Source organism: Tachysurus fulvidraco, chromosome 25 (genome assembly GCF_022655615.1).
Source record: "Tachysurus fulvidraco isolate hzauxx_2018 chromosome 25, HZAU_PFXX_2.0, whole genome shotgun sequence".
NCBI classification, from domain to species: Eukaryota; Metazoa; Chordata; class Actinopteri; order Siluriformes; family Bagridae; genus Tachysurus; species Tachysurus fulvidraco.
In genome coordinates, this window is record NC_062542.1 from 13,620,439 (window position 1) to 13,648,049 (window position 27,611).

The 27,611-nt window shown below is 39.7% G+C and overlaps 1 protein-coding gene and 1 long non-coding RNA gene across 5 annotated transcripts in view; one reads left to right on the plus strand and one right to left on the minus strand.

The window, feature by feature from the left end:
* Positions 1–3,053, plus strand: part of LOC113658017 — a 13,177-nt gene extending 10,124 nt beyond the window's left edge. Inside the window, exons 4-7 of one of the 4 annotated variants that reach the window (XR_003444299.2) lie at positions 153–300; positions 744–893; positions 2,549–2,721; positions 2,812–3,053. This is a non-coding gene — a long non-coding RNA (uncharacterized LOC113658017). Of the gene's footprint in view, positions 1–152; positions 894–2,548; positions 2,722–2,811 lie in introns of all 4 variants that reach the window. The other 3 variants (XR_003444291.2, XR_007139453.1, XR_007139452.1) reach the window with 3 other exon arrangements.
* Positions 3,054–14,385: 11,332 nt separating this feature from the next.
* Positions 14,386–27,611, minus strand: part of LOC113662392 (contactin-associated protein-like 2) — a 115,436-nt gene continuing 102,210 nt past the window's right edge. The window contains exons 16-24 of the mRNA XM_047808920.1: positions 23,063–23,233; positions 21,027–21,245; positions 18,155–18,391; positions 17,806–18,039; positions 17,382–17,515; positions 16,650–16,743; positions 15,974–16,204; positions 15,633–15,704; positions 14,386–15,491 (exon numbers count right to left, since the gene is read on the minus strand). Coding sequence (XP_047664876.1) covers positions 15,292–15,491; positions 15,633–15,704; positions 15,974–16,204; positions 16,650–16,743; positions 17,382–17,515; positions 17,806–18,039; positions 18,155–18,391; positions 21,027–21,245; positions 23,063–23,233 — 1,592 coding nt within the window. The 3' untranslated portion in view covers positions 14,386–15,291. The remainder of the gene's footprint in view (positions 15,492–15,632; positions 15,705–15,973; positions 16,205–16,649; positions 16,744–17,381; positions 17,516–17,805; positions 18,040–18,154; positions 18,392–21,026; positions 21,246–23,062; positions 23,234–27,611) is intronic.

A 27,611-nucleotide genomic window follows, 5' to 3' on the forward strand; every position in this document is an offset into this window, starting at 1 on the left:
TAAACACAGTTCATTGTGGAGAAAAGTGAAGAACCTTTGAGCCATGCTGGACTATAAACAACCTGAATAATGAAGCTAGAGCGACATAAACATTTCATAACCTATCCTTGTTGGTTTCACATTTCTGTCAAACCTTTTGGACTTTTTTCAAGCTGTATCTTTACGCCCGACTCCGTGAAAGGACGACCGGTGACATTAAGAGCGATGACAAAAAAATATATCTGTGGATCAACTGCATAAGTGATGCAGACAGGTTTGAGGATCACACATGCCTGGAGCTCTACATCCAGCTGTATGTGGGTGAGATATAAACACACACACATTCGTAATGGATCTCATCAAACACCTTTACTGCAGCTCCGAAAGTAAATGCACTCCCACACCAGAGGTATAAATAGACAGGTGAACATGCTTTTAACATTAGAAGCAGAACAGTGTTATTACACTCAGGTAGAAACTAAGGAAGGTTATATATTTTTTCTGGAGCTCAGAAATGAGACACATGTGAAAGTGTGGAATTGTGAAAAGTTACTGGAGTTGATAAATTGTTCTTAACCATTATGTGATAAGTATGCCTAATAATCTTTCTTTCTTTCTTTCTTTCTTTCTTTCTTTCTTTCTTTCTTTCTTTCTTTCTTTCTTTCTTTCTTTCTTTCTTTCTTTCTTTCTTTCTATGTCAAACTACCCCTTCTGTTCCTGACCTGCCTGATTCTGATATATCCTGATACCCCACTTCTTGTTAGAGATCTAATCACAGCTGAGAATGAACCTACATGCACAGCTCGGAGATACACATGCGACTGCTTTTACCCCTTGTGCCACTTATAAACCAGAAATAAAACCAAAAAAAAAATCCCTTTATGGCTGAAGAAGAACACATTGTATCTCAGAAGGTAATTATCCTTGAAAAATATATATGACTCTATGACTTTCTCGTGCTATTTTGTTCCTCTGGTCATTCAGAACATTAGGAAAGTCTACAATGCAATTGCTTTTATCTTCACAAAATAAAGACCATAACAGAAATTATACATCACCTCGAAATGAACTCCAATAGTCATGTAAAAGGTGTAAACTTCAGTCATTAACAAGAAATCAACAACTGTCTCCAAGCATTTTGGCCATATACTGCTCTCTCTCTCTCTCTCTCTCTCTCTCTCTCTCTCTCTCTCTCTCTCTCTCTCTCTCTCTCTCTCTCTCTCTCTCTCTCTGTGTAAAAATGGTGGCTAAAAATTGTAATTTGTATCCTTGCTCAGCTAGTTGGTTTGTAGTATTGAAATAGATTGTAGTAGAGCCCTGCGCCCGCACCCACCCGCCCGCTCCCTCTAAATTTCTCACCAGGACCGCCCGCGCCCGCGAGCTTCGTGTTCCACTCCCGCCCACACCCACAATGTTTGTGTCCACTCCCGCCCAATACCGCAGATTTTTTCTTTAGAGCTTGTGAAAACTTTGATTGTATACAAATGATCAGACTAATTATTAGTTCAGGCTAATGTCCAGAATAACAGAATTAAACATGATTGCATTTAAATAAGATAAATTAATACTAATGCTAATACTAATCTTCTTCTCAACATCATGCGTTGACTCCATTCTTATTATTAGGCTACACGCCAAACCCCACCGGGTCCCGCGGATCTCCTGCTAAATTTTCTGACCACCCACTCTCGCCCGGGCAAAGGTGAAAACGCCCGCTCCCACAAGATTTGCGTTGGGTCCCACGGGATTGTAGTATTTGTTTCTGACTCTCGCATAGTTCTCAAGTCCGCCGCAGACTCGCTCTGTACTTATTTATTTAGACTTTACCTGTTTATAACTGTGCCATCAAGCTTTGATATTGCTGAGCTGTGAGTGTATTGACTTAACATTAGCATGTACAGTAGGTCTGTTTACTGGCTGCCCTTTTGTTCAACTCATGTTTTATTTGCCTTTAAACTTTCAACATGTTGATGTCTTCTCTCTCTGGTGTTTTATTTTTGTCTCTGTCTGGCAGGACAACAGGGAACATTTCTAGACAAAATATAAACCAATAAACCAATAAATAAAGCATCGTTTCTTCCACTTGTGCAGCACTTGTGCTCCTGATAAATGGATTAAAAAAAAAAAACCTGTAGCTATCGATAAGGCAAAATTTGTTTATTTTTATTTATTACATATCCAGTCTCTGCGCATTGTAACAGAAGGTAAAGCTGTTGGTTTTCTGAAATAAGAAACTTTTCCTAACAGACAGCTTTGTGGTTTCTTGGTAACATTCATTCATTCATTCATTCATTTTCTATCGCTTATCCGAACTATTCTCGGGTCACGGGGAGCCTGTGCCTATCTCGGGCGTCATCGGGCATCGAGGCTTCTTGGTAACATGACAAGATGAATTTATTTTGATTTGTTTCCATTTTTTATATTAAAATGAGATGTTTATTAAAGATGTTACACTGTAAGTGATAATGTAGTTATAAATGGATAAATATTATGATCTGTTACCACCCATGCATCTATTCTTCCACCCATTCATCCATCCATTTATCTATCTGTCCATCCTTTCATTCAGTGGTGGCACAAGTGGTTAAGGCTCTGGGTTGTTTATTGGAGGATCAGGCTTCAAGCCCCAGCACTGCCAAGCTGCTACTGTTGGGCCCTTGCACAAGGCCCTTAACCCTCTCTGCTCCAGGGTGCTGTATCATGACTGACCCTGTGCTCCGACCCCAAAGTCTGATATGTAAAGTAAGACTTTCATTGAGTTGTAATGTATATGTGACAAAATAAAGGCTACTATTCTGTTGATCTATTTTCTCTACTGCTTATCTGACATAGGTTATAACCACAGACCCTCACACACATTCGCCAGTCAACCTACAACACATATCTTTGGACTTGGACAGAAAACTGCAGTGCCCTTCAAAAAACCAAACAAAACCAGGGCAGAGGCAGGAATCTTACCCCAACCCTGGATGTTTGAGTTAAAGCACTGAGCCATAATGCAACTACAAAACGTGTGTCTTTAGAAACTGTATATAGTTTATTGTAAAAGGAATAAAACAGTTTGTCATGCAGTAGATCAGATTATTTTCTTATGACACATACTGTACCATCATGCTTTATTCCTTCCAAATTACATCATTTAAAGATGACTGAATTATTCATTTAACACCAGTTTATGATTTCACTTTATTAATACTGTAGATTTAAATAAAATCTGACATTTTTTTGCTTTTTTTTTGTTTTAAACATTCATTGTTCTTTCTTTCGGGTTAATTCATTTTGCAGTTTTATTATAATGGCTACAGTAGGATTGTAATCATTATGATAAATACAGTAATAAGGCATGTGTGTGTGTGTGTGTGTGTGTGTGTGTGTGTGTGTGTGTGTGTGTGTGTGTGTGTGTGTGTGTGTGTGTGTGTGTGTATGTGTTTGTGTTTACTCAGGCCCAAGTGGCTTTATTTAACAGCTTAAATATCTGAGCATTTTAAACTAATCACACACACACACACACACACACGCACGCACGCACGCACGCACGCACGCACGCACACACACACACACACACACACACACACACACACACACACACACACCAGAATGAATGAAAGCATTGCCAGCTTGGATGATAATGAGGTAGAGCGGCTCATCTTCCATCACTGCACTCTCTATAAAACGATTAAGCTGCACCGCTGCTAATAAATTTTAGATAAACTTCCAGAATCTGTCAACTGTCAAATGCCCCCTGACTGCCCTGCCTGCTCCATGTTATATTCCAAAATCCATCAAAAGATTAAATAAATAAAAATAAAAAAATGACCTGGTACATACAAAGTGGTTCTCTTTTGTTTCAAAAGTAAATATGTTACTCATAATTGTGAGGTTGCTTCACATTATGCTCATTTTAACCTTTCTTGTGTGTGCGTGTGTGTGTGTGTGTGTGTGTGTGTGTGTGTGTGTGTACTACTCACTATATGACTCTCTCTCTCTCGCTCTCTCTCTCTCTCTCTCTCTCTCTCTCTCTCTCTCTCATTCATTTGCAGTCATACATTTACTTACACATTCCCCTGTGCAGCTTAACTTCATTATTTCCTTTGATTTCCCACGATTCTGTCCGTTCTGTGCATCATGCCACAGTTCCTGCTGTAATTGTGTTTTTATTGCTTGTGTAAGACACAGTTAACAATCCACACGAGCACCTTTGTGCTCTCATTATGGTCTTCAGTGGTCTGTAAGATGCTGCAGTGTTGTGTTTATGGCTAATCAGAAAAAAACATCACATCGATAATAACAGTAAAACCGATTCATTTTACATAACAGCAACTTTGATTGAAATCTCAAGTTTATATGAATTACTTTACTAATTACTCAGGAGTATGCTGATGTTTGGAAGGAGTCTCCAGTGTCAGTGTATTGTAACATTCACACACTACGGACAATTTTCCAGAGATGCCAATCAACCTACCATGCATGTCTTTGGACCGGGGGAGGAAACCGGAGTACCCGGAGGAAACCCCCGAGGCACGGGGAGAACATGCAAACTCCACACACACAAGGCGGAGGCGGGAATCGAACCCCCAACCCTGGAGGTGTGAGGCGAACGTGCTAACCACTAAGCCACCGTGTCCCCTTCTTTGTAACAGCAATTTAAAAATTATTTGTTTTCAACATAAAACAATTTTGTTATTTTCTTATTATTTACATAAAGACAGAGAGAGAGAGAGAGAGAGAGATGGAAAAGTAATCGTGGTAAAAACAGCAAAGATTTATTATTTATAGCTGCTATATTCTATACAATAACAGAAACTACAGTCGTCTTCAAAAGTATTGGAACAGCAACACAAATGCATACAAGGCATTTTGATGATGATGTCCATTAAAAAAAAAAAAAATAATAATTACTACAGTACTTTTCCTTTTTACAATGCCTCGTTCATCGGCTCTCGATGCTTTCCTTTCAAAGACAGCTCTCGGGTCTTATTATTAATTATCATTTCTAACAACAAATACAGTTTCTACAGGAAACCCAGAAAACTCAAACCCATTGTAGATGATCAGAGCTATGTACTGTTTAAATAATCAGTCTAACTCTAACAGGACACATCAGGGTAACGAGAAACGTCTGTCAATCGCACGTATAATATAATAAATGAAAGAAATACCAGGAAATCTTTGCATATTCATCTTTTGATTTCAAACTCAAATGGTTTTATGTTCTGCTTCCTTTTAGCAACATTTTAAGCAAGTAGACTCTGAAGTGCACATGAGGGCAGACAGAGGGCATTTTGCATAAAAGAGGTCAAAGCTTCATAAAAAGGCCACAAGGAATCAAGAATGCAACTCTTTCTTGGTGCCAGAGAAAGAAAAAGAAAAATAAAATAAATTCCTGAGCTGAAAATTAGAAGTCTGAAGCTCATTAGAAAAGGGTTTATGGACTGGATGTGAGGTCAGATGTGGTAACTGCACAGTGTATGAGAGACCGAAAAAACGTTCTCTCTCATACATTCTCTGGTGTTTTGTTTTCTTCTTCTTTCGGCTTTTCCTGTTAGGGGTCGCCACAGTAAATCATCTGTTTCCACCTAACTCTATCCTCAGCATCCTCTACTCTCACACCAATTAACTTCCTGTCTTCTTTTAACACATCCATATATCTCCTCTTTGGCCTTCCTCTTGACCGCTTACCTTGCAGCTCCATCTCCAACATCCTACCAATATAACCATCTCCATCCTCTGTACATGACCAAACCATCTCAATCTATCCTCTCTGTCCTTGTCCCCAAGACAGCCAACCTGAGCCGTCCCTCTGATGTGCTCGTTCCTAATCCTGTCCATCCTCGTCACTCCTAAAGAGAACCTCAACATCCTCATCTCTGCTACCTCCATCTCTGCCTCATGTCTTTACCTCACAGCTACAGTCCCTAACCCATACAGCAGAGCTGCTCTCACTACTGACTTCTACACCTTTCCTTTGATTCTTGCTGACACGCTTCTTTCACACAACACTCCTGACACTTTTCTCCACCTACTCCAATCCACCTTTACTTTCCTCTTCACCTTTTTTCTACACTCTGCGTCACACTGAATGGTTGACCCTAAATACACTCCTACACCTTAACTGCAACACTATAATGTTGAAGAAACTAAATGAATTCAAAAATGAATGATATTTACATCTGTGACCCGAGAGGTTGTTGCTGCCAGCTTCAGCATGTCCAGTATTCCCAGCATGCACCTGTACATCATCTCGAGGATCTTTAACTACTGATCAGATACTCGAGCGCGCTCGAATGAACACATTTATCCTCCGTTTTATGCCTTTTAATACTTTCCCCAACACTCTGTTTCTTTATCACTAACTGGCTGCTTCTGTTTAATGACTTTCTCAGAGTGTCTCAGTTGCTCATTTATTCATTCGTTTAGTGGTCAAACCAAAGCCGAGCTTTTAGAGAGCATCTCAATTCAACCAATGTAGCTAAGTAATGTTTAATGGCTGCTCAGTGGAGTGTCCCTCTTTCTCTCGCTAACACGCTCGTATTGACTCCGACACATTTGGACTCACACACACACACACACACACACACACACACACACACACACACACACACACACACACACACACACACACACACACACACACACACGCATCGAGCAGTAGTTTAGTCTGAATGCTTTTTTTCCTTATTAGCGATATGCTCTGAAGAGTTTTAACAACAGAACAGTGTGTGTGTGTGTGTGTGTGTGTGTGTGTGTGTGTGTGTGTGTGTGTGTGTGTGTGTGTGTGTGTGTGTGTGTGTGTGTTCTGAGTTCGAATAAAGAAAAAAGAATCTAATATAGATTTTCTCTTCGTAAAACAAGTGAAGCTGCTGCAGGCAATAAAAACAAAAGTAATTGTAATAAGATTGAATATAATATCTCTTTCAGAATCTCCTTGAAGCTGTGTTATAACCTCAGGGGTTTTATTTATATATATATATATATATGAGAGAGAGAGAGAGAGAGAGAGAGAGAGAGAGAGAGATGGACCATGCTTGTCCAGGCAAGAGCCGTCTGTATTAGACAGGTAGTACATTAAACATATCTTCTGTGAACATTAGTTCTGGAGTCCATGTCCACGCAGCACAGTACAGCGTGGACATGTACTGTAGTGTAGTGTAGTGTCTGATTAGCTCGCTGTAATACATTCATCTATTTAGAGTTTGTATCGATCAGAGAGCGTTTCACGTTTATGCAGCTTGCTACATTAGCAGCGCAGAGCAACGGGAACTGATGCAGCGATGAGGTCGAGGTGTGAAGCAGCATCAAAGGTGTAGGCTGAGTGCGTTTGAGTGTGTGTGTTTGGGAAAATGATGAAATGCCAACCATCGTGTATTAAACCCTTCTTCTATTTTTGATTTCTCACTCCTTGTTATTCCTCTCACTGTTTACTGCATGCTTTGCTTTAACATTTTTTTTTTTTTTTTTTATTCTCACAGGAATTCCATCCAGTTGTCACCAGAAGGCAGTGAGTTCAAATTCCACCAAATTAGCCGTGATGCAGATTTTTGGCAAAAGCCAAGTTCTGCAAGGCCAGAGCTGAAGCTTATTTGCGAACTCATTAGCGGGGATCATTAAAGTTGTGTGGCTTGCAGAGATTTTGGAGCTTCAGGCAAGCTTTCGGTGTCAGCCATTAGTTCTCTTTGATAACGGTAAATAAGCTCAAAGCTGTTTCATGTTGTCATGCTAAATCATCTTGACTCCACCGTGCTGAGCTCCTCATCAGCGAGACCTTCAGAGACAAAAAACAAATCCATTCTTACATGGAAAGGAATTGTGAAATGGAGAACTTCATCATTTATATAAACAAACCTTTCAGTGAAGTCTCTCACTCACTCACTCACTCATTTTCTACCGCTTTATCCGAACTTCTCGGGTCACGGGGAGCCTGTGCCTATCTCAGGCGTCATCGGGCATCAAGGCAGGATACACCCTGGACAGAGTGCCAACCCATCACAGGGCGCGCGCACACACACACACACACACACTCTCATTCACTCACACACTACAGACAATTTTTCAGAGATGCCAATCAACCTACCATGCATGTCTTTGGACTGGGGGAGGAAACCGGAGTACCCGGAGGAAACCCCCGAGGCACGGGGAGAACATGCAAACTCCACACACACAAGGCGGAGGTGGGAATCGAACCCCGACCCTGGAGGTGTGAGGCGAACGTGCTACCCACTAAGCCACCGTGCCCCCTTCCTTTCAGTGAAGTGATAGTCAGAAATTTGTTTAGTGGTAGCTCAAGCGGTTTGGGCTCTGAGTTGTTGATCAGAAGATCAGGGTTCCAGCTTCACTTCAGCACTGACATGCTGCCTTTGTTGGGCCGCCAAGCAAAGCCCTTAACCCTCTCTGCTCCAGCGTGTTGTATTATGACTGACCATGTTCTCTAACACCAACCTCCAAAGTTGGGATATGTGAAAAAGAATGTCACCGTTCTGTAATGTACACTATATGTGACAAAATAAAGTCTTCTTCTTTTGAACTATGGTCAGAGTTTCGGACACAGCATGTTCAGCTGCAACCAAGTCACCAGTGAGTTCATTTTACTATTTTTATAGTCTGTCCGAATATTTTCCAGTACTTCAGATCCAACAGCAACATTACAACCTTACAACATTACAGCCAACATTAAATAAAAACTAACAAGTGATATTCTTTGGATCGAATTGGACTGGAGTTATTGCTATCTGTACTGTACAACATTAACCAAACTTAAATAGTTATTACTCTGGTTTAAAGATCAGAAGGTCAGAGGTTTAATCCCCAATACTTACAAAATGCCACTGTTGGTCCTTTAACCCTCTCTGAAACGAAAGTGCTGTATAGTGACTGACCTTGTGCTCTGACTCCAGCTTCCTAACAGGCAGCAAAGAAAAAATCACTGTGCTCTAATGTACATATGACAAATAAAGGCTTCTTCTTAATTTGAACCACTAGATCATTATAATCACGCAACAATCAGTCCATACGTCTAACTGAAACGATTAGACTGATTGATTAGACCGAGAAGTCAACGGTGATATCGAAAACTGTTTGAAGTGTTAATGACACACATTAATCTTCCTGTAGGTTCTGATTTCCTGTGTACTGAACAAAGAGTCATATCAGACGGAGTGAATCGGGATTAAGGAAGAGTTGAATCAACAATTAAGGGTGTGAATATTTATAATTAAAGTAAATCCAATCCAGTTAATTCTTGTATAATTCTTGATTATACCTTGTGCAGGTCTATTTTATTACTAATAATTCAATTAATGTGAAAAAGTAAGCAACTGATTCGATTAATAAAGCAGCTGATTGAATCAAGTTGGTCCTTGATTCATTCTGTCCTGATTTCCTTAAATTTTTTTTACTCAGATAAGAAACAAAGAAAGAACTTTAAGAAATGAGAAGCACCAGGAACGCTGAATGTATATATTAATCAGAGCAAGACTGAATCTTTGGACTGAGTCATATCATTTGGCTCAGCTCACTACTACGAGTCGACTCTTTCGGCACACTAATAGTTCGTTAACAAAGTTCAAGATTTTTTGAGACAGAAAAAATATTATGTATGTATATAATATGGAACAACAAGTCTAAAAATGAACAAATTACATTTTTCTCAGTAAATATTACAAATATTTCTCTTGGGGTTTGTTTTAAAAGAGGTTAGAGTGCTGTGTCCCTTTGTATTTTATTCTCTTCATCACCTCCCAAACAGCTCGGTCAAGAAGCTAATAAAAGTCATTTTTCATGTTCCAGGTTTTAAAAAACTGCAGGATTCTAACTGAGCAGCTCTGACAGTCATGTCAGCTGCAGGGGTTCGATTAATCAGCAGCTGCTTGTGGCTATAGATTGTGGTAGGGCAGGATGACATTAATAATGACAGAGCTGCAAACGAGTGTTTATGCCATCCTGCTATAGGCTGCTATAGTAACTACTGATTTTTTTTTATTTTTACGGAAAATAGTGCAACAGTCTGTCTGGGGGTCGAGTAAGAGACTGACATTGATTATTTATATCTTCTGTAATATGGCTAGTATCAATGAACATAACCTAAAATACAAACTTTTAACAGTATAAAAAAGCCTGAAAAAAGACTGTTAAAAAAAAACCCTGTTTAAATTCTAAGCAAATTTCTATAAGACCCCAGTGTTTTTCTTCAATTCAACCCATATATATATATATATATATATATATATATATATATATATATATATATATATATATATATATATATATATATATATGTGTGCTCCATCTCCATATATATGTCTCTTTAGATTAAGCTCTAATAAGAACATCTGTCTGTTTAAATCAGTGTAGGATGTGGATAGTGCTGTGATCTCTGCGTGCATCTGTCTACTCTTTTTACTTTTCATAAACTCCCTGTGACACTGCGGCTGGAATATCTTAGCTGGTGGCTGTAAGAGACCTCCCATGTCCTCTGTGGGTGAAGCCCCAAGACCTATCTCTCATGCTCTAGTCTGACTGTCGTTCACACACACACACACACACACACACACACACACACACACACACACACACACACACACACACACACACACACACACACACACACACACACATGCATTTTAGCACGATTCTAGACTCCAGCAGTGAAATCACATATACAATTACTTTATACTTGGAGTCCTTGCACTGGCTCCCCGTTAGGTTTAGGGTTGATTTCAAGATTCTGATGCTCACCTACAAGGCCTTACATGGGTCAGCTCCCCAATATTTGGCTGACCTTTTAATTCCTTATATACCATCTCGCGACCTTCGTTCTTCTGAAACTGGTCTTTTAACTGTTCCTGTAACTTGTTTAAAATCGATGGGAGATAGGGCCTTCTCTTCACTAGCTCCAAAACTGTAGAATTCATTAAAAACTGAGATAAGGCAAGCAACATCTCTTGGCACTTTTAAATCTCAGCTTAAAACTTATTTTAATTTGACTAACTGTAATTTTGCATAGTCCTTATTGTATAGTCTATTTTTGTTGCTTTAATTTTAATCTTTATATTACAGTATGTGTGTATTTATTTTGCTTTTGTAAAGCGCTTTGAGGTGTTCTTTTAAAGGCGCTATAGAAAATAAAGGTTATTATTATTATTATTATTAGTAGTAGTAGTAGTAGTAGTAGTAGTATACTTATATGTATATTATATACTGTGTAAGTATGTATTACTTTATATACTACAATGTGGTTTAACTACAGGATACACCTCGATACGTTCCCTGGTCGTCTAAGAAATTGCTAGCTAGTAATCCTAATAGAAATACTGTATAAGAATCCTCAGCATTTTTATTGGCACTCAAATCCAATTTTCCTTTCCATACACAACTTCGGAAAACTAGCAAGAGGGAAAAGTGTAAAGTGCTGCAGTAATGAAGTTTGCAGATGTCACTTTATGATAAACATGTTTCTGGAAATTCAAGAGGCACTTCTGGTGGAACATGTTTACAAGATAAGCAGCTGTTGGAGTTCAGGAAACTCATCAGTGCATCAAACATGAACGAAGAGGATGAACCAGTGACCACTGGCAATAAAACATAATAAATGAAAGAAGTGGAGCTACATGTGTCTTACCGTAACACACCACGCGTTCATAAATACGAAAAATTGTTTGCTTTAACATCCAAAAATATTTGAATTCACAAATAGAGTCTATACTCTTTATTTTATCATAGAGTCAATCGTATTTATTTTGTACGTTTCACATTGAAATTAGATTTGAAAAAGTTTACAGGTGTCTCACTGATGTTTTGTACAAAGCAGATTTATTTTCAGAAACGGTTCAAACTCTGCTCATTATACCGTATATATATATATATATATTGGTCATATAGATCATATACATTACTGAGTATTCACTCTAAACATAAATTCATATTAATATCTATAGAGATTTTTCTGTTTTATTATCATCTTCTTTTATGACTTATAATGCCACAGTTACTAACGAAATCAGAAATTTCCTGGAAAAACAGTATACAATGTTATTCGACAAACGAAAAAACACATTGCCCCACTACTCCTGTCACACACTCTCAGAAAAAAGGGTGCTTCATTAACCTTGTCACTCTCAGGGTACCATTACCTTTTGTATATGTTGTATCTGTCACATTAAATTAAAGATCTAAAGCACATAACTGTGTTGTAATTACCTTTGAGTCAAGTTTTAAAAGTACACCACATGCACCTTTCCAGGACTAATGTACACCGATCGGCTATAACATTAAAACCACTGCCTAATATGATGTAGGTCAACTTTGTGCCTCTGATACAGCTCTGGCCCATTGATGCATGGTCTCTATAAGACCTTAGAAAGAGTGCTGTGGTATCAGGGACCAAGACGTTAGCAACTGTGAGGTGATCAGACTTTGCTAAGCTGTGTATTTTGACACCTTTCTATCATAGCCAGCATGAACAGCAATTTGTGCTACTGTAGATCTCTTATGTATTTGGACCATGCAGTCTAGCCTTCTCTTCCTATGTGCATCAGTGAACCTTGGGCAGCTGTCACTGGTTCACTGGTTGTCCTTCATTTAATCACTTTTGGTAGGTACTAATCACTGTATATTCTGAACACCCCACAATACCTGGGGATGTATTTGGGATACTTTGGGAATGCTTTGACTTATTTGCCTAGCCTTTACAACTTAGCTCTAGTTCAAGTCACTCAGATCCTTATGCTTGCCCATTTTTCCTTCTTCGAACTCACCAACTTCGAAAACTGACTGTTCACATGCTGCCTATTATTGTATATCCCACCCTTTGCTTGACAGGTGCCATTTTAACAAAATACTCTAAAGGAAGTTCTTCCCTTCACCTGTCAGCGGTTTTAATGTTATATACTAAAGGTACAAAAGATGCATGATTGAGTGAACCACAGACTTTACAGCAGCAGCATGTTACCATAGATTTAGACTCTATATAACATCAAAATTAAGTCTAAAAGCTATCCCACTTGACTGAGCACAACATACACACACATCATCTGTATGGACTGCACAGACCCTCACAAAACACACACACTGTTTTGCACACTTTTCTGCTGTTTTTGCACATATTGGACAATATCTCAGTCATCTGCTGTTTTTTGCACAACTCCATATATAATCCAAAGGACCTGCTGCTAAGAACCTGCTGCTGTTCATTCTTTTACTGCACAAAATACTGTTTGAACATTCAGTATTTACACCGGTCGGTCGGCGCTGTTTCTGTTACTGTGTATTGTCTTTTGTGTATTGCATTTTTTGTACTTTTTGTATTGTCTTGTAACTTAATGTCTGCACTGTTTTTTGTCCTGCACTGTCTTTTGTCCTGCACTGTCTTGCTTGTCTTGTCCTGCACTGTTTGCACCAGGTTGCACAGTTGCACTTTATGTGGCTAAGACTACTTACATGTCCTTAGCCCTGTCTTTGTTTTATGTAGCACCTTGATCCTGGAGAAACGTTGTCTCATTTCACTGTGTACTGCAACAGCTATATATGGTTGAAATGACAATAAAAAGCTTCTTGACTTCTCTCTTGACTTGACTTATCCTATCTATTCTTTGGCACGCTACAATGCCATCAAGGGAATATTTAAATAACCCTGTAAAAGGCGTTTCAGAGTCGACAACATATACACTATATTAGATTATTTCAAGCCGTTTAGGACAAACATTTTGTTCAACTCTATCGGATACTACAGCCGAAATAATCAGGCACTTAAAAGATAGACGTAACTTTTACAGCCTTGGTGTGTGAAATAATGGTGCACACGAATTTTCCGATCTCCTTTTATCACACAATCTTTGCAGCGAATGCTATACATTGAGTATACACACTGTCCGCACTTACAATCTGACTTTGGGTACGGAGATTTTTAAATGTATTGACTTGAAAAATAGATCATCCATTGGGTTTTTTTAATATAGACAAATTTCACAACCTTGCCAATGCTGCTCCTGTTAAGATTAAAAGCGCTGGTTGCAGTTCCTAATTTTAACCACAAGGTGTAATAATAACTAAGTTAATCGGGTCAGGCAATATGCTGCTCCACTATTATGAAAAACCAACCAAATAAAACGCTAACAAAACGAACAGGATCTGTCAGATAGTAACCTTCTTTGGTCATTGGTCACTCAAATTAAGTAATTAGTATTTCAACAGAATTTAAAATAAATTGTAATAAAAATTTAAGGTTTGTTGAACAGCTGACATACCGACAGTTTAGCACCCTTTTCTTCTGAGAGTGTTTACCATATCTACAACATCTTAATTCTGGTCCATATGTCGATCTGGATGTAGGATTCTAATATGGTTAGACTGAACATCTTGCATTCTCTGGTTTTTGTTCAGCAGGTGCTGCTAAACAAGTCTGGATCCAAGTAAGCCGTTTTAATCGTGGGTTTATTGAAATGAACAGCAAGAATTGTCTACAAATTACAGTCTGGACCAATACAATAATCATAGACATAGAGTACATCATCATACCATTGCATACCTGTACCATTATAGCCTTGTACATGCTAATTACAAAAGAACACAAAAGAACCATATTGTAAAGTTATTGTGTTTAACAAATGCACAGCATTTTCTATGAAACTGCACTCTGCGATGAGTGCTGGGACAAAACACTCTGACCAGCCAGGGTTACGGCATCATCATGTCACTGTGAAGTTCATCATCTGGCCAATATACTGTAGCTAATCATGTTTTACTTCAGACTTTCATAAATTCTCTCTCTTTCTTGATAGATTAGTGTGAACTTGAAGGCTCCATATCAAAGGACTCAGGCACCAGTGATACATGTGAGGTCTTGGATGTTAAATCCCTGGCCTTTGACATGGCTTCCCTGTCATTAGAACTACTGAATGTCCAAAGTATAAGCTTTGTAGATCTGCACTTCCTGCACAGACGAGATGCATTCATCACCCTCCCATGACTTGGTCTTTGTATTCTTCTCTTGAGCACAGAAACTACAGAAAGCCAGGCCAGAGTCCACCAAGTCACTCTAGTCCTCGTTCTCAGTCTCATCCATCAGCTCCTTTACGACTGCACAGCTTCATGCGTGGCCAGAAAAGAATAGACCATCAAAAAGCACTTGCTGAATCTGCCTTAATGACCTGCTGGCAGATAGAGGATAGACAGAGAAAGAGGAACAAAGAAACATATAGAGATAGGGAGCAAGAAAAAGAAAGAAGAAACAAAAATCGTTGCAAAGGAAGGGGGTTTTACTTGTTCCCAATCCTCAGTAAGAGTCTCAAAACAGTTTGTATGTGCTTCATCAGAGATGCTTTAGATGAACCACTCCTTCTTGTTTTCTTCGATGGTCTCTGTAAAATTGGGTTCCGCGCTGATGATGGCCGTATCAGCCGATTCGAATCGCTCTTCTCCTTTGGACTCGTTGGTGTGGTACGTTCCCTTGTGGCGGAACATGTAGCGTATCAGGAACACCAAAGTGCACAGGATGGTGAAGATCACCACAGCGATGATGCCTAAATCAAGAAGAGAAAGGAGAACACAAGTTGTGTGTACTTATGCTATTTTCCAAAAAAATACTGCTGAAGAGAAAAGAGTGAGAAAATTCTTCAGACATGAAATGCTGCCTTAAGCAACAGACTCTGGAAAGCTCCTACCACCAATTACTGCTGAATTCCTGTTTACCCCGTCTGGCACAACTCTCTCCTCATTGAACGGGAAATCAGCACCTACAGTACAGGAAAAATCATGTCAGCCATGTGTTGATAAAGCTTCTATATTACTGTCACCTTCAGTGAGAAATTATCTTGAATTAATCAAATAGAAATATATCCAGATTTTTACAATCCAACCTAAGTACAGTATAAAGCATCAATTGATAACTTCCTATCGTAATCGGTGGCATCTAGAATCTAACCTTAATGAAAGTTGACTAACGAATGATGAAGTTTGCTTGTGCACAATACAGCCCATCAATAATAGCCAATAGTTTTTGTACCTGCATTCAGGTGCCAGGGGTCAGTGTTAGTGGACATCGGTGAGACGGTGAGTGGCGACGCTCCACAGTTGGACTCGACCAGTTTGCCCTCGTGTGAGATGGAAACAGAGTGCCAAGAACGAAGAGCCGCCTTCAGAGGAGCGATGCTGTTAAACTGCACTCTAGAGAGACAGCCTATGAAGCCAGGAGTGTTATACTTCTCTATCATCACTGGGTCGATGGGGCCGGTTTCTGTGAGAAACAGAGAATGAAAGAGATTTAGAAATGGAGCATATGGTGTGCTGCATGATGTATATTGAATGCATCTGAATTTTAGAACAAAAGCCTGCGATGTCATTTGCTTCCTGTAAACATAGACTCACTGTGTATACTGTATGTATGAAGTTTTGTGTGTCAAGACATTTGTGCAGGTCTGTTTATTTCAAACAAATTTAGTTTTTCCAAATTAGCCTCAAACCAGCACGATTCTGACCGAACAGTTACTAAAGATGAGTCTAGCAAGCTTCATATCTGACAACGTACAGTATGTACCTTTCTGGTAAACTGTCTAAAAAAAGTGGTTCAAGAGAACATAGGAAATGAATGTATTGGCTGAGATGAAGGCTTACTAGTCAGGAGAGGATTCTGGGAGATGGAGTTCCTCAAGAGCTTTTATGGTCTGTGAAAGTGCACTTACCAAAGACTTTTCCTAGGAAGAGAGATTTGACCAAGTTGAACTGAATGTCTGAGGCTTCAGGTAGGGTGTAAATGACCAAAGGGTAGTGATCCAGCTACGGAAAAAAACCCCACAAAGATTCAAACGTATTATTATTATTATTATTTTTTATTATTATTATTATTATTATTATTATTATTATTATTATTATTATTGGTATTGGTATTATTATTATTATTATTATTATTATTATTATTATTATAATACTAATTCTTTTATTATTTAGTTATTGCTTCAAGTCCAACTGTTCCTAAGACTCTGGATTCATCGCGACCAGGAAAAAGTGGTTCCCCGAAGATGAATGAATGACTGAATAAAAACATCTCGGTGGATCCCGCTAACAAAGAGCTTGACGTAGTGGTGTCATGAGATAAGGTGACAGCATTTAATAGCTTTGAGCTTATTTACCTTTATCACAGGGAGCTAATGGCTGACTCAGAGATGAATCGCTATGAAAAGCTTCCCCGAGGCTTCAAACTCTCTGCAAACCACCCAGCTTTAATGATCTCTGCTAATGAGCTGTAAATAAGCTCCAACTTGGCCTTGTGGAACATGAAGGAGATTTTTCTAACCATTTTTAATTACCATTTTGAAATGTACAACCCAAAACAAGCAAGCCGCAGAGACGCCACTGAGCCGCTCTGTTTTTTCTACGGCACGAATGCACAAAAAATAAACAAAGGAGATTTTCACCTGGACTTGGATTTCTCTTTCTGTTCTAGTGATATTGACGCTGTGCGGCTGTCCGTTGGCCAAATTGCGCTGATCCAGATCGACAGCGAAGGGCTCGAGCAGACCACCAAGATTATATCGCAGCTGGAGAGAACCTGATAGAGAAAGACAGTAAGTTCACTTTCATCATCATTTCATCATCCGCGGTTTATCAGAAACATCATCATCCTTCATATTACAAGAAACAGGAATCGGAATTAAATGTACTCGGCTTGAGAAGTGAAGAGCAGGAGACAGAATATGCCTACAGTACTCAGGAAACAGGAATCCAAACTGAAGGCACTAAATATCAACCTTCGAAAGAATAAAGCTGGACAATTGATTGTATTCTTTACTATTCTAAATGAGTGCATCAGACAGCTTGTAAAAGTCAGCAGGAGCTTACCGTTACGTCGCAGCACCACAGCCATGTAGTCTTGGCTCCTCGAGCTGACGTACAGGAGGATGCTGGGAGTGCTGGATGTGCTGAAGCTGAAGCTCACATCCTCTCGGGTCAGATTTAAGTCTGTGGACAGCGACTGGATCGAATCCTTTTCGTCCATGCTAGAAACCGAGGAACTCACTTCCGGGACCAGGTTATAACGGACCAGCGTTCCTGCCTCGAAGAAAGCTCCTACGTCTGAAACATAAACACAACTACCGTTAGTGAAACAGCAACATACTGTAGAGAGCTGACAGCAAAACACAACTGCAATTATTTAGAGATAGTTTTAAAAAGAAACCTTCTGGAGCACCTTTAGTGCAGAAGGGTCCGTCGTAAGCCGTGTCGCTGCAGTCACACGAGTAGCCGTTGTACTTTTCTACACACTTCCCTCCGTTGCGGCAGTACATCCCGAAACTGGTGCAGTGACCCGAGCATCCGGGTTTCACTCCGGGAGTGACCTTTGCTCTTTCCTCCAGGTCGAGGGTCACGCCGTTCATCTTTAAAGAGCGGATGCATCCCAGGAAGCCTCTCTGTCCTCCTGCTGCACCTGCAGAATTAACAGAAAAAACAATTCTAATCTTTTTCAGTGTTACAATCTGAGAGAAATGACACACAGACAACATTAACACAACTTGTTGCTTAAGGTATTTACTCCCAAGCTGTTCAGTAGGAAATTCAATACACATGGCCACACATTACATGACTCATCCACGTTTATTCAGACTCATCCACGTTTATTCAGACTCATCCACGTCCATTCAGACTCATCCACGTCCATTCAGACTCATCCACGTTTATTCAGACTCATCCACGCTCATTTAGACTCATCCACATCCATTTAGACTCATCCACGTCCATTCAGACTCATCCACGCTCATTCAGACTCATCCACGCTCATTTAGACTCATCCACGTTTATTCAGACTCATCCACGCTCATTCAGACTCATCCACGTTCATTCAGACTCATCCACGCTCATTTAGACTCATCCACGTTTATTCAGACTCATCCACGTCCATTCAGACTCATCCACGTTTATTCAGACTCATCCACGCTCATTTAGACTCATCCACGTCCATTTAGACTCATCCATGTTTATTCAGACTCATCCACGTCCATTCAGACTCATCCACGTCCATTCAGACTCATCCACGTACAAATCCTACAGACTTTTTAATTCAAGGAACCAGGATGATTTTTGCTTTCGAGTCGGGCTACAAAAATACATCATCCCTGCAGCACTCTATGGAGACCTACATCAAACAGTCGTGTGTGAAGTGCAAGGGCTGATGGGTAATGTACTGTAGTTCCCCCTCACCTATGGCATTTTTCTGGTTTCTTTGCTGCCGCTGTCTACATTTTCTTCTTAAATAAATATCAGGTGCGAAAGAAGAACGCTTGCATTTTTGCATTGAATTACTTAAAATGTATGGATACGGATGTATTTCTTATACTTTTAATGTGTAATTTAGGGACAGAGTTATACTCAAAGTTTCGGGCAGATGCCCTGATCCAGAGCAACTTACATTATCTAATTTTTTTTTACACAGCTGAGCAATTGAGGGTTAAGGACCTTGCTCAGGGGCCCAACAGTGGCCCAACAGTGGCAGCTTGGTGGACCTGGGATCGAACTCACAACCTTCTGATTGGTAGCCCAACACCTTAACCACTAGGCTACCACATGCCCGTATCAGATTATCATTGAAAAAAATGTTGTGAAGGATATCGATCTTTTTTTAAGCGACATATTTGTAAATGTAACATTGATGGTTCAAAATTAGCGCTAAATGTTAATAAATAAATACATAAATTAATTTTACTACATCAATAAAACCCCCCTGACCGAAAAAATATCGGTGACGGTGATCTCTGACTGACCTCGTGGCTTAAAAACGGTTTCGAAAAGCTCATTACCGAGAGAGCAGCGTGTTTAATGAGGGCATTGATATGCAGGTCATACATTCTTCAGATCTAATCTTTGAATTGGAAATTTTGAAGCTACTAGAAGGACAGAATGCTCGGAGGCACGATTGTGTATAAATGAGGCCGAGATACAGGATCTAATCAGGGCTGGATTTCTCACTGGGTTTGGGAGTAAAGCAGTTATTTGGGTTTATGAATTTGACAGGAATATACAAGTTCTTTCCTGAGCTCTGTGAGATCTTTCTTAACGTATTGAGAAAAAAAAAAAAAAAACAGCACGTTTTCATACCGTCATAATCATAATGGGGAATTTTTGAATATTTTACAATTCATTAATTTCACTTTAATATTTTTGGTTTCTGGCAAAACCTTGTTTTTTTATTTTTATTTTTTATGTTTATTCTACATTAGCAGTTGCTGATGAATTCCATGAACTGACGGTAAGGGTTGTGTAAAGGGCCGTATACTGATTATCAGCTTGATGTTGTCCTACAGTGAGAAGTACAAAATTGCAGGACACTGTGCTTGTTGGACATGTGAGGATAAATGAGCTGAAAAATATATAACCATGAAGAATGGAGAACATGTAGAATCTACTGTATCTATTGAAACTCTTTTGTAAACACTAATGCAGCTCAGCCACTGCAGCTAGTCAGTTACCAGAGACCAGAGGCACAGACTTCTATTTTAGAGTGACATTTCTTGGATTTCTCGGATCATCGTCTTCCGTGCGATGAAGATTTTGGACCTCCACTGAGATGAGACCGACTCTGTGAGTCCTGAGACATCTAGAGATCTACCAGCTCCAGGTGGACTCTGCGATACTAAAGCGGAGATGTGAACTCCATGTGATCGTTTGCATCAATACAACATTTGTTTGACTGTATATTACAATCACACCCTCCAGTGTCACCCATATGAGAATGAGGTTCCCCTTTGAGTCTGGTTCCTCTCAAGGTTTCTTCCTTCCCATCTAAGGGAGTTTTTCAACCCTACAGTCACCTGAGTCACCTCAGACTTGCTCATTGGGGATAAATACATACACATTGTGAACTAAATCTATCTATTCTTTATTTTAACCTTTTGTTCTATGTTTATGGTCTGTAAAGCTGCTTTGAGATGATGTCAAACTGTAAAAAAGTGCTATACAAATAAACATGAATTGAATTGAATGTGTGTGTGTGTGTGTGTGTGTGTGTGTGTGTGTGTGTGTGTGTGTGTGTGTGTGTGTGTGTGTGTGTGTGTGTTTGAGTATCTTACCCACAAACAGCTGGCTGTAGAGCTCTAGACGTGTATGTCCCTGAGCAGGTGCAGCTCGAACCTGTCTGTATTGCCGATCCAGCTGAAGTACGGCCTCTTTGACGTTTCGCTCGGCACTGACTCGATGCCACTGGTCGTCGTTTAACGGCGCGGGTGAGTGAACGTTCAGCTCCACCGGTCCATTCCCCACGTCGAAGGAGAAAGTAACAACATTGGGTGCTGGAGAGAAACAATTCTGTGAGTCAGGATAGTCGATTCAACTTTTCTCATCATCTAGAGATGTACCAGTTTCAGTTGTGTTCCGCTTCATGAGTCCCAATCAATACAGAATTGTCAGACTGTATCTGACTGTAGAAAGCACATTATTCATAATAACACATTCTGGTGTTTATAACAGTTTATAATCACACCCTCCAGTGTCACCCAAATGAGGATGAGGTTCACTTTTGAGTCTGGTTCCTCTCAAGGTTTCTTTCTCTTCCATCTAAGGAAGTTTTTCCTCACCACAGTCACCTCAGTCACCTCAGACTCGCTCATTGGGGATAAATACAAACACATTTAATTATATGTCTTGTATTAATCTTTGTATAATAAACCTTTTGTATAATATTTCTTATGTTCTGTAAAGCTGCTTTGAGAGAACGTCCATTCTTTAAAATTGTTATTTAAAATTGTTCCACAACGTACTTTATACAATCATGGTTGTTAGTTCTACAAATACACAAACCCAAGTAATTATAAATCATTTAAAGAGACTCTAATTTAATTTAAAGAGATAAGTTCATCTTAATTCTGTCAACGTGATGAAAAATATACAGAGAGAGATATTACAGAGGAATAATCTGACTGCTTCTCAAAGAGAGAACATAAACAATCCACCACTGTGTTTAATATCACATGAAAAGAAATTGGAATTAATTTTATTTTAAATTCTGTTTAGAAATATCTCCCAGTCCAAAATGACTGTACAGAGCACACCAGTTGCTGTAACTAAGTAAAGTAGACGTCTGAGAAGACAGCAACTCAGTTCAAACCTGGTTTCAGATTCATATCAGCCTCACACACATTCCTGCTGTGGAATTTTTCCACTGCTCGAACGCTTTTTCCGGCAGGAGTGTGGCTTTATTTCATGCTTTAAGTGGATTTTGCTTGCAGTCCAGGGCTGTAACTTATAAAAAAACTAAAATCTTGAGGTAAGATTAGGAGTGAAGGCTGAAATCGATGAGCTGTAATAGAGAGCAGGAGACCATGCTAGTACTACTACTACTACACACACAGACACACAGAGACACTCACAAACACACATGTGAAAACCGTATGGACTTTATACTCTGAAATTAGGCTTTTAGGTGGTCCAGCTTCTTCCTCATATATCAAAATTACATCAGCGCTATATATCCAGCTTTAAAATGTGTGTCTGTCTGTGTGTGCATGCGTGTGTGTGTGTGTGTGTGTGCATGGACGTGTGTGTGAGTGTGTGGCGTGTGTGTGAGTGCGTACGTGCGTGTGTGTGTGTGTGTGTGTGTGCGTGTGTGTGTGTGTGTGAGTGTGTGTGCGTGTGTGTGTGTGTGTGAGTGTGTGTGCGTGTGTGTGTGTGTGTGTGTGTGCATGGGCGTGTGTGTGTGAGTGTGTGCATGTGTGTGTATGTGTGTGTGTCAGTGTGTGCATGTGTGTGTGTCAGTGTGTGCATGTGTGTGTGCATGTACTGTATGTATGTGTGTGTGCATGTGTGTGCGTGCATGTATGTGTGTGTGTGTGCATGTGTGTGTGTAATTGTGTGCATGCATGTATATGTGTGTGTGTGTCTGTGTGTGTGAGAGAGAGAGTGTGTGCATGTGTATGCCTGCATGTATGTGTGTGTGAGTGTGTGTGTGATAATATTTGACCTCCCATCATATCCTGGGGTAAAAACACATACTTATTACTCAGCATACTTCCTCAGTGTTGTACTCATTACACTAGCAGTAAACAGACTGAAGACTCCACACATACATATCCCTATAACATTTGACAAAATAGCCGAATCTGAGACTCACATTTCAGCTCCAGTCTGATAAAATCAGTGCTGCCCAGATTCTCCAGGAAAACCCCGTGAGGTGCAGAGGTCTTGAAGTAAAAGGAGATATCGGCGGTTGTTTCAGCTCGAAAAGTGGAGAAGTGCAAGTAGGACGATGGCATGTTGAAGGAAGCGGCGTTCCAGTAACTTCCTGCAAAAGCACATGTAGAAAATCCTGCTGGTCAGTTTATATTCATACTGTAACAAAACGGATAGATAGATGAAATAATCAAGCTGTTACAGTCAGAGTGGGTGAGAGAGAGAGAGAGAGAGAGAGAGAGAGAGAGAGAGAGAGAGAGAGAGAGAGAGAGAGAGAAAGAAAGAAAGAAAGAAAGAAAGAAAGAAAACTTGTGAAGAAAGAGTGCTCAACACTTGTCAAGTGTATACACACACACACACACACACACACACACACACACACACACACACACACACACACACACACACACACACATTGTGTTAGTCTGGCAGATTTGGAAGTGGACAGCGTCAGGGATTGCCTGAGCTTATCACAGCAGCTCAGGACTCAGTCCCTGTGCAAATCCTCTCACAAACACTGCTCATTAACAGCCGCCGTGTTCAGGAGGCTGCAGCCAGCGACGGTGCTATCAGGAATCACCAGTATTTTCCGTCTAGCATAATGAAATTGGACTATTGCCAGACAACATTTACTTTCCACAGGACAAATCTCTCTCAGCGCCGTCTGTGTCTGTTTGCTTTGCAGATGAAAAACATCTGAACTCCTGCTCAGCATCACGCTTGATATAGCAGCTAAGACATTCCTTGTTTTTCACAAGGTAACAGTAGATACAGTAAAACACACGGACCTGGGTCTTTAGTTTACACCAAAAAGCTGCATGTGGAAGACTGAAGATTAATGTGTTTTAATGTGACATTCACTCTCACTCACTCACTCACTCACTCACTCACTCACTCACTCACTCACTCACTCACTCACTCACTCACTCACAAACTCACTCACTCACTCACTCACTCACTCACTCACTCACTCACTCACAAACTCACTCACTCACTCACTCACTCACTCACAAACTCACTCACTCACTCACTCACTCACTCACTCACAAACTCACTTGTTCACTCACTCACTCACTCACTCACTCACAAACTCACTTGTTCACTCACTCACTCACTCATTCACTTCTACACACTCATTCACTCACTCATTCACTTCTTCACTCACTCACTCACTAGTTTACTCATTCACTCACTCACTCACTCACTTCTACACTCACTCACTCACTCACTCACTTCTTCACTCACTCACTCATTCACTTCTTCACTCACTCACTCACGTCTTCACTCACTCACTCACTAGTTTACTCATTCACTCACTCACTCACTCACTCACTCACTTCTACACTCACTCACTCACTCACGTCTTCACTCACTCACTCACTCACTCACTCACTCACTCACTCACTCACTCACTCACTCACTCACACACTCACTCACTCAGGTCTTCACTCACTCACTCACTTGTTCACTCACTCACTCGCTCGCTCGCTCACTCACTCACTCAGGTCTTCACTCACTCACTCACTCACTCACTAACACTCACTCACTTGTTCACTCACTCACTCGCTAGCTCACTCACTCACTCACCTCACTCAATCACTCATTCACTTCTACACTCACTCACTCATTCACTTCTACACTCACTCACACACTCACTCATTTCTTCACTCACTCACTCACTCACTCACTCACTCACTCACTCACTTGTTCACTCGCTCATGCACTCATTCCATCACTTGCTCACTCATTTACTCACTTGTTCACTTAATCACTCATGTAACCACTTCACCACTTTTCAATCCTTGGACCACATGTAGCGAGTGATGGAGGAATACACCCTGGATAGGATGCTGTTCCTCCATACAACACCACACTCTTAAGGGCAATGCACCAAATCTTAGCCACATATAGACGTTTTTGGGAGCTGGGGAATCCAAATAAAAAGAAATGCGCACACACAGAGACGATGCACAAAAACTCCATCAGACAGTAAGCCAAGTTCAGGATCAAGCAGGGAACACTTGAGCTGTAAGGTAGCAATGCTGTAAGGTATCATGTCAGCCTTGTATTGTTTCCTAGCATTATTTTTATCTAAACATATCTATGGCGCTTGTCTTGAAGGGGATCTACATCTCTGCCTTGCTGACTCTTCTCTCCTCTTTTCCATGTGTCTGGCAGACATCCCGTCATGGCTGGTAGCTTAAAACCCCCCACAAGTCAAGACTGAGCTGCTGTGCTGTATAGCCCTGGAGATGCATCCCAATGTCAAAATATGTCATCTTGTCATCTCTGACAATGCATGCAACCTTGAGATAAGTTCTGGACAACCGGCTATTCGTCTCTCCTCATAATGCTAATGTGAATCAGTCATGTAGCTTTCTCATTTACTGTATCCAGCAGTTCCTTCTCCACTAGTGTCTTTCCACAGAGGCTAGTCTGGGGCTTGTTCAGTCCCTTGCCATCTCAAGATTGGAACTCGGTCCTGACAGTTCTTCCTCTGCGTGCCATCGGTTCCCTGCAACTGAGCCATGATTGATTTGTTTTCAAATCTCCCAGGGTTTCTAACATCGCATCCACTGGCTTACCGCTCTCAAAATGAGCTCCCAAAACTACTGCTTTCTTCTTCTTCTTCTTCTTCTTCTTCTTCTTCTTCTTCTTCTTCTTCTTCTTCTTCTTCTTCTTCTTCTTCTTCTTCTTCTTCTTCTTATCCTTCTACTTCTTCTTATTATTTTTAACCCAAACATTACAAGGTTATTTTCTAAGAATCGCAATAAAATTCTGCCTTAGCAGTTTCTTGCATGATTCACTTTAAACAAGAATTATTCCTTGGTTAAAAAAAAAAAGTCATTAAACAGTCATTAAAAATTTAAATATTATATACTAATTACAATAAATGAATGAACTCTAATTAAGTAAAGGGAAATTAATAATGCATAAACACAAAGCAAATCTAATTAATCAGAGTAGCTGCTTTGCTTCAAGATTAAAAAAAAAAAAAAAACATACCGCTATATTTAACTCAACATCGACAGATGAGAAGACAGAAGACTCACTCACATCCTACATGTGATAAAACATGGATAACAAAAAAAATTATAGAGAGATTTAATAATAAAGAGAGAAAAAACTCTCTCTTCTCTCCTGTATACGTCTATGTTCGTTCTACGCCTCTCGTTTATTCTTCCCGGCTAAAAAAAAAGAAGTGTTTCCTCTGATTGATCTTTCACAGAGCCAGCGTGAGTCTCATAAGGGCCTAAAGCGAGGGATTTTAAATGAGCGAGACATTGACTTCTGAGAGCAGAGCCTGAGGTGGGAGGATGTACGAGCGCAGACGCTTTGTGCTCTGTGGAATTTTAGAAGAATCCTAACTGCAGATGTGAGAAGCGACCGAGAATACTAACAACCCGGAGAGTCAGGCAATTCTACAGCCATACTGTAAATGTAAATAAAGCAGGAAGTGAAATAATTCCATATCGCCAAAGAAATTAAAGTGAACAGTGAGAGAATAAACTCAGTTACTGTATGAGCTAAATGAGCAGAATCATGAGTCTGAAGATGGAAACGTTCCACTCCATGTGAAAGAACTCCATTGGTTGTTTACTCTAATGTGTCTCGCCTTAAGTTTTGTATTTTATTTTATTTATTTATTTGTTTGTTTATTTTGTTGACAACTGAATGTCTTTGTCATGTCTCACTCCACAGCGGTGGTTAATATGAAGCTCATATAAAAAGTAGACACTCGGGGCTTTAAGATTTCATTTTATTTTTATTTTATTTTTTTTTTATTTCTAGAATTTTTATTTTATTTTATTTTATAGAATTTTTTTTATATTTATTTTTTATAGAATTTTTTTTCTCTTATTTTATTTGTTTTTTTATCTAGACTGCTAGGGGTTATGAAAAAAATGTTCCAAAAACACAAAAACAGTTCGTATTTCAATGCACAAATGTTTCTATCTTATACGTAAATTGTGATATCAAACTCTTTGCTTTCTGAGATGCCCCGAGTGTTTATTCATAAGCAGCTAAAATTTAAAGATGTTATCTTCAAACACTAAAATCCTCTGTAAGGATGTCCAAAACAGGGAAAAACACGTCTCACACTGAAATCCAACAATCCTGACTCATTTTATATCAGACTTGTGTCCATAAAATAATTCATTTGTTTATACTGATAGAAAATATCTGAATGAATGTCAGCGTTCTGGTAAAAAGAGTACATTAGCTTTTTTTTTATTTTTATTTTGTCTGACTCCACCATGCAAGTCCTCGTGCATGATTTGTTATTATAAAAACCTTAAGTGTATTAAAATGAACCGATTTTTTACTCGTGACTCGCCTTTCTATAACCATCATCGACCAATCATAGAAAATAAAGGCAACATTTTCTGACCGATCAGGAATTGAGACATTTACAGCATTGTGGCATAATTGTATGTAAGTAAAAGATTTTTTTCATTGATTTTTTTAGCCGTGTGTATTCACCTTTA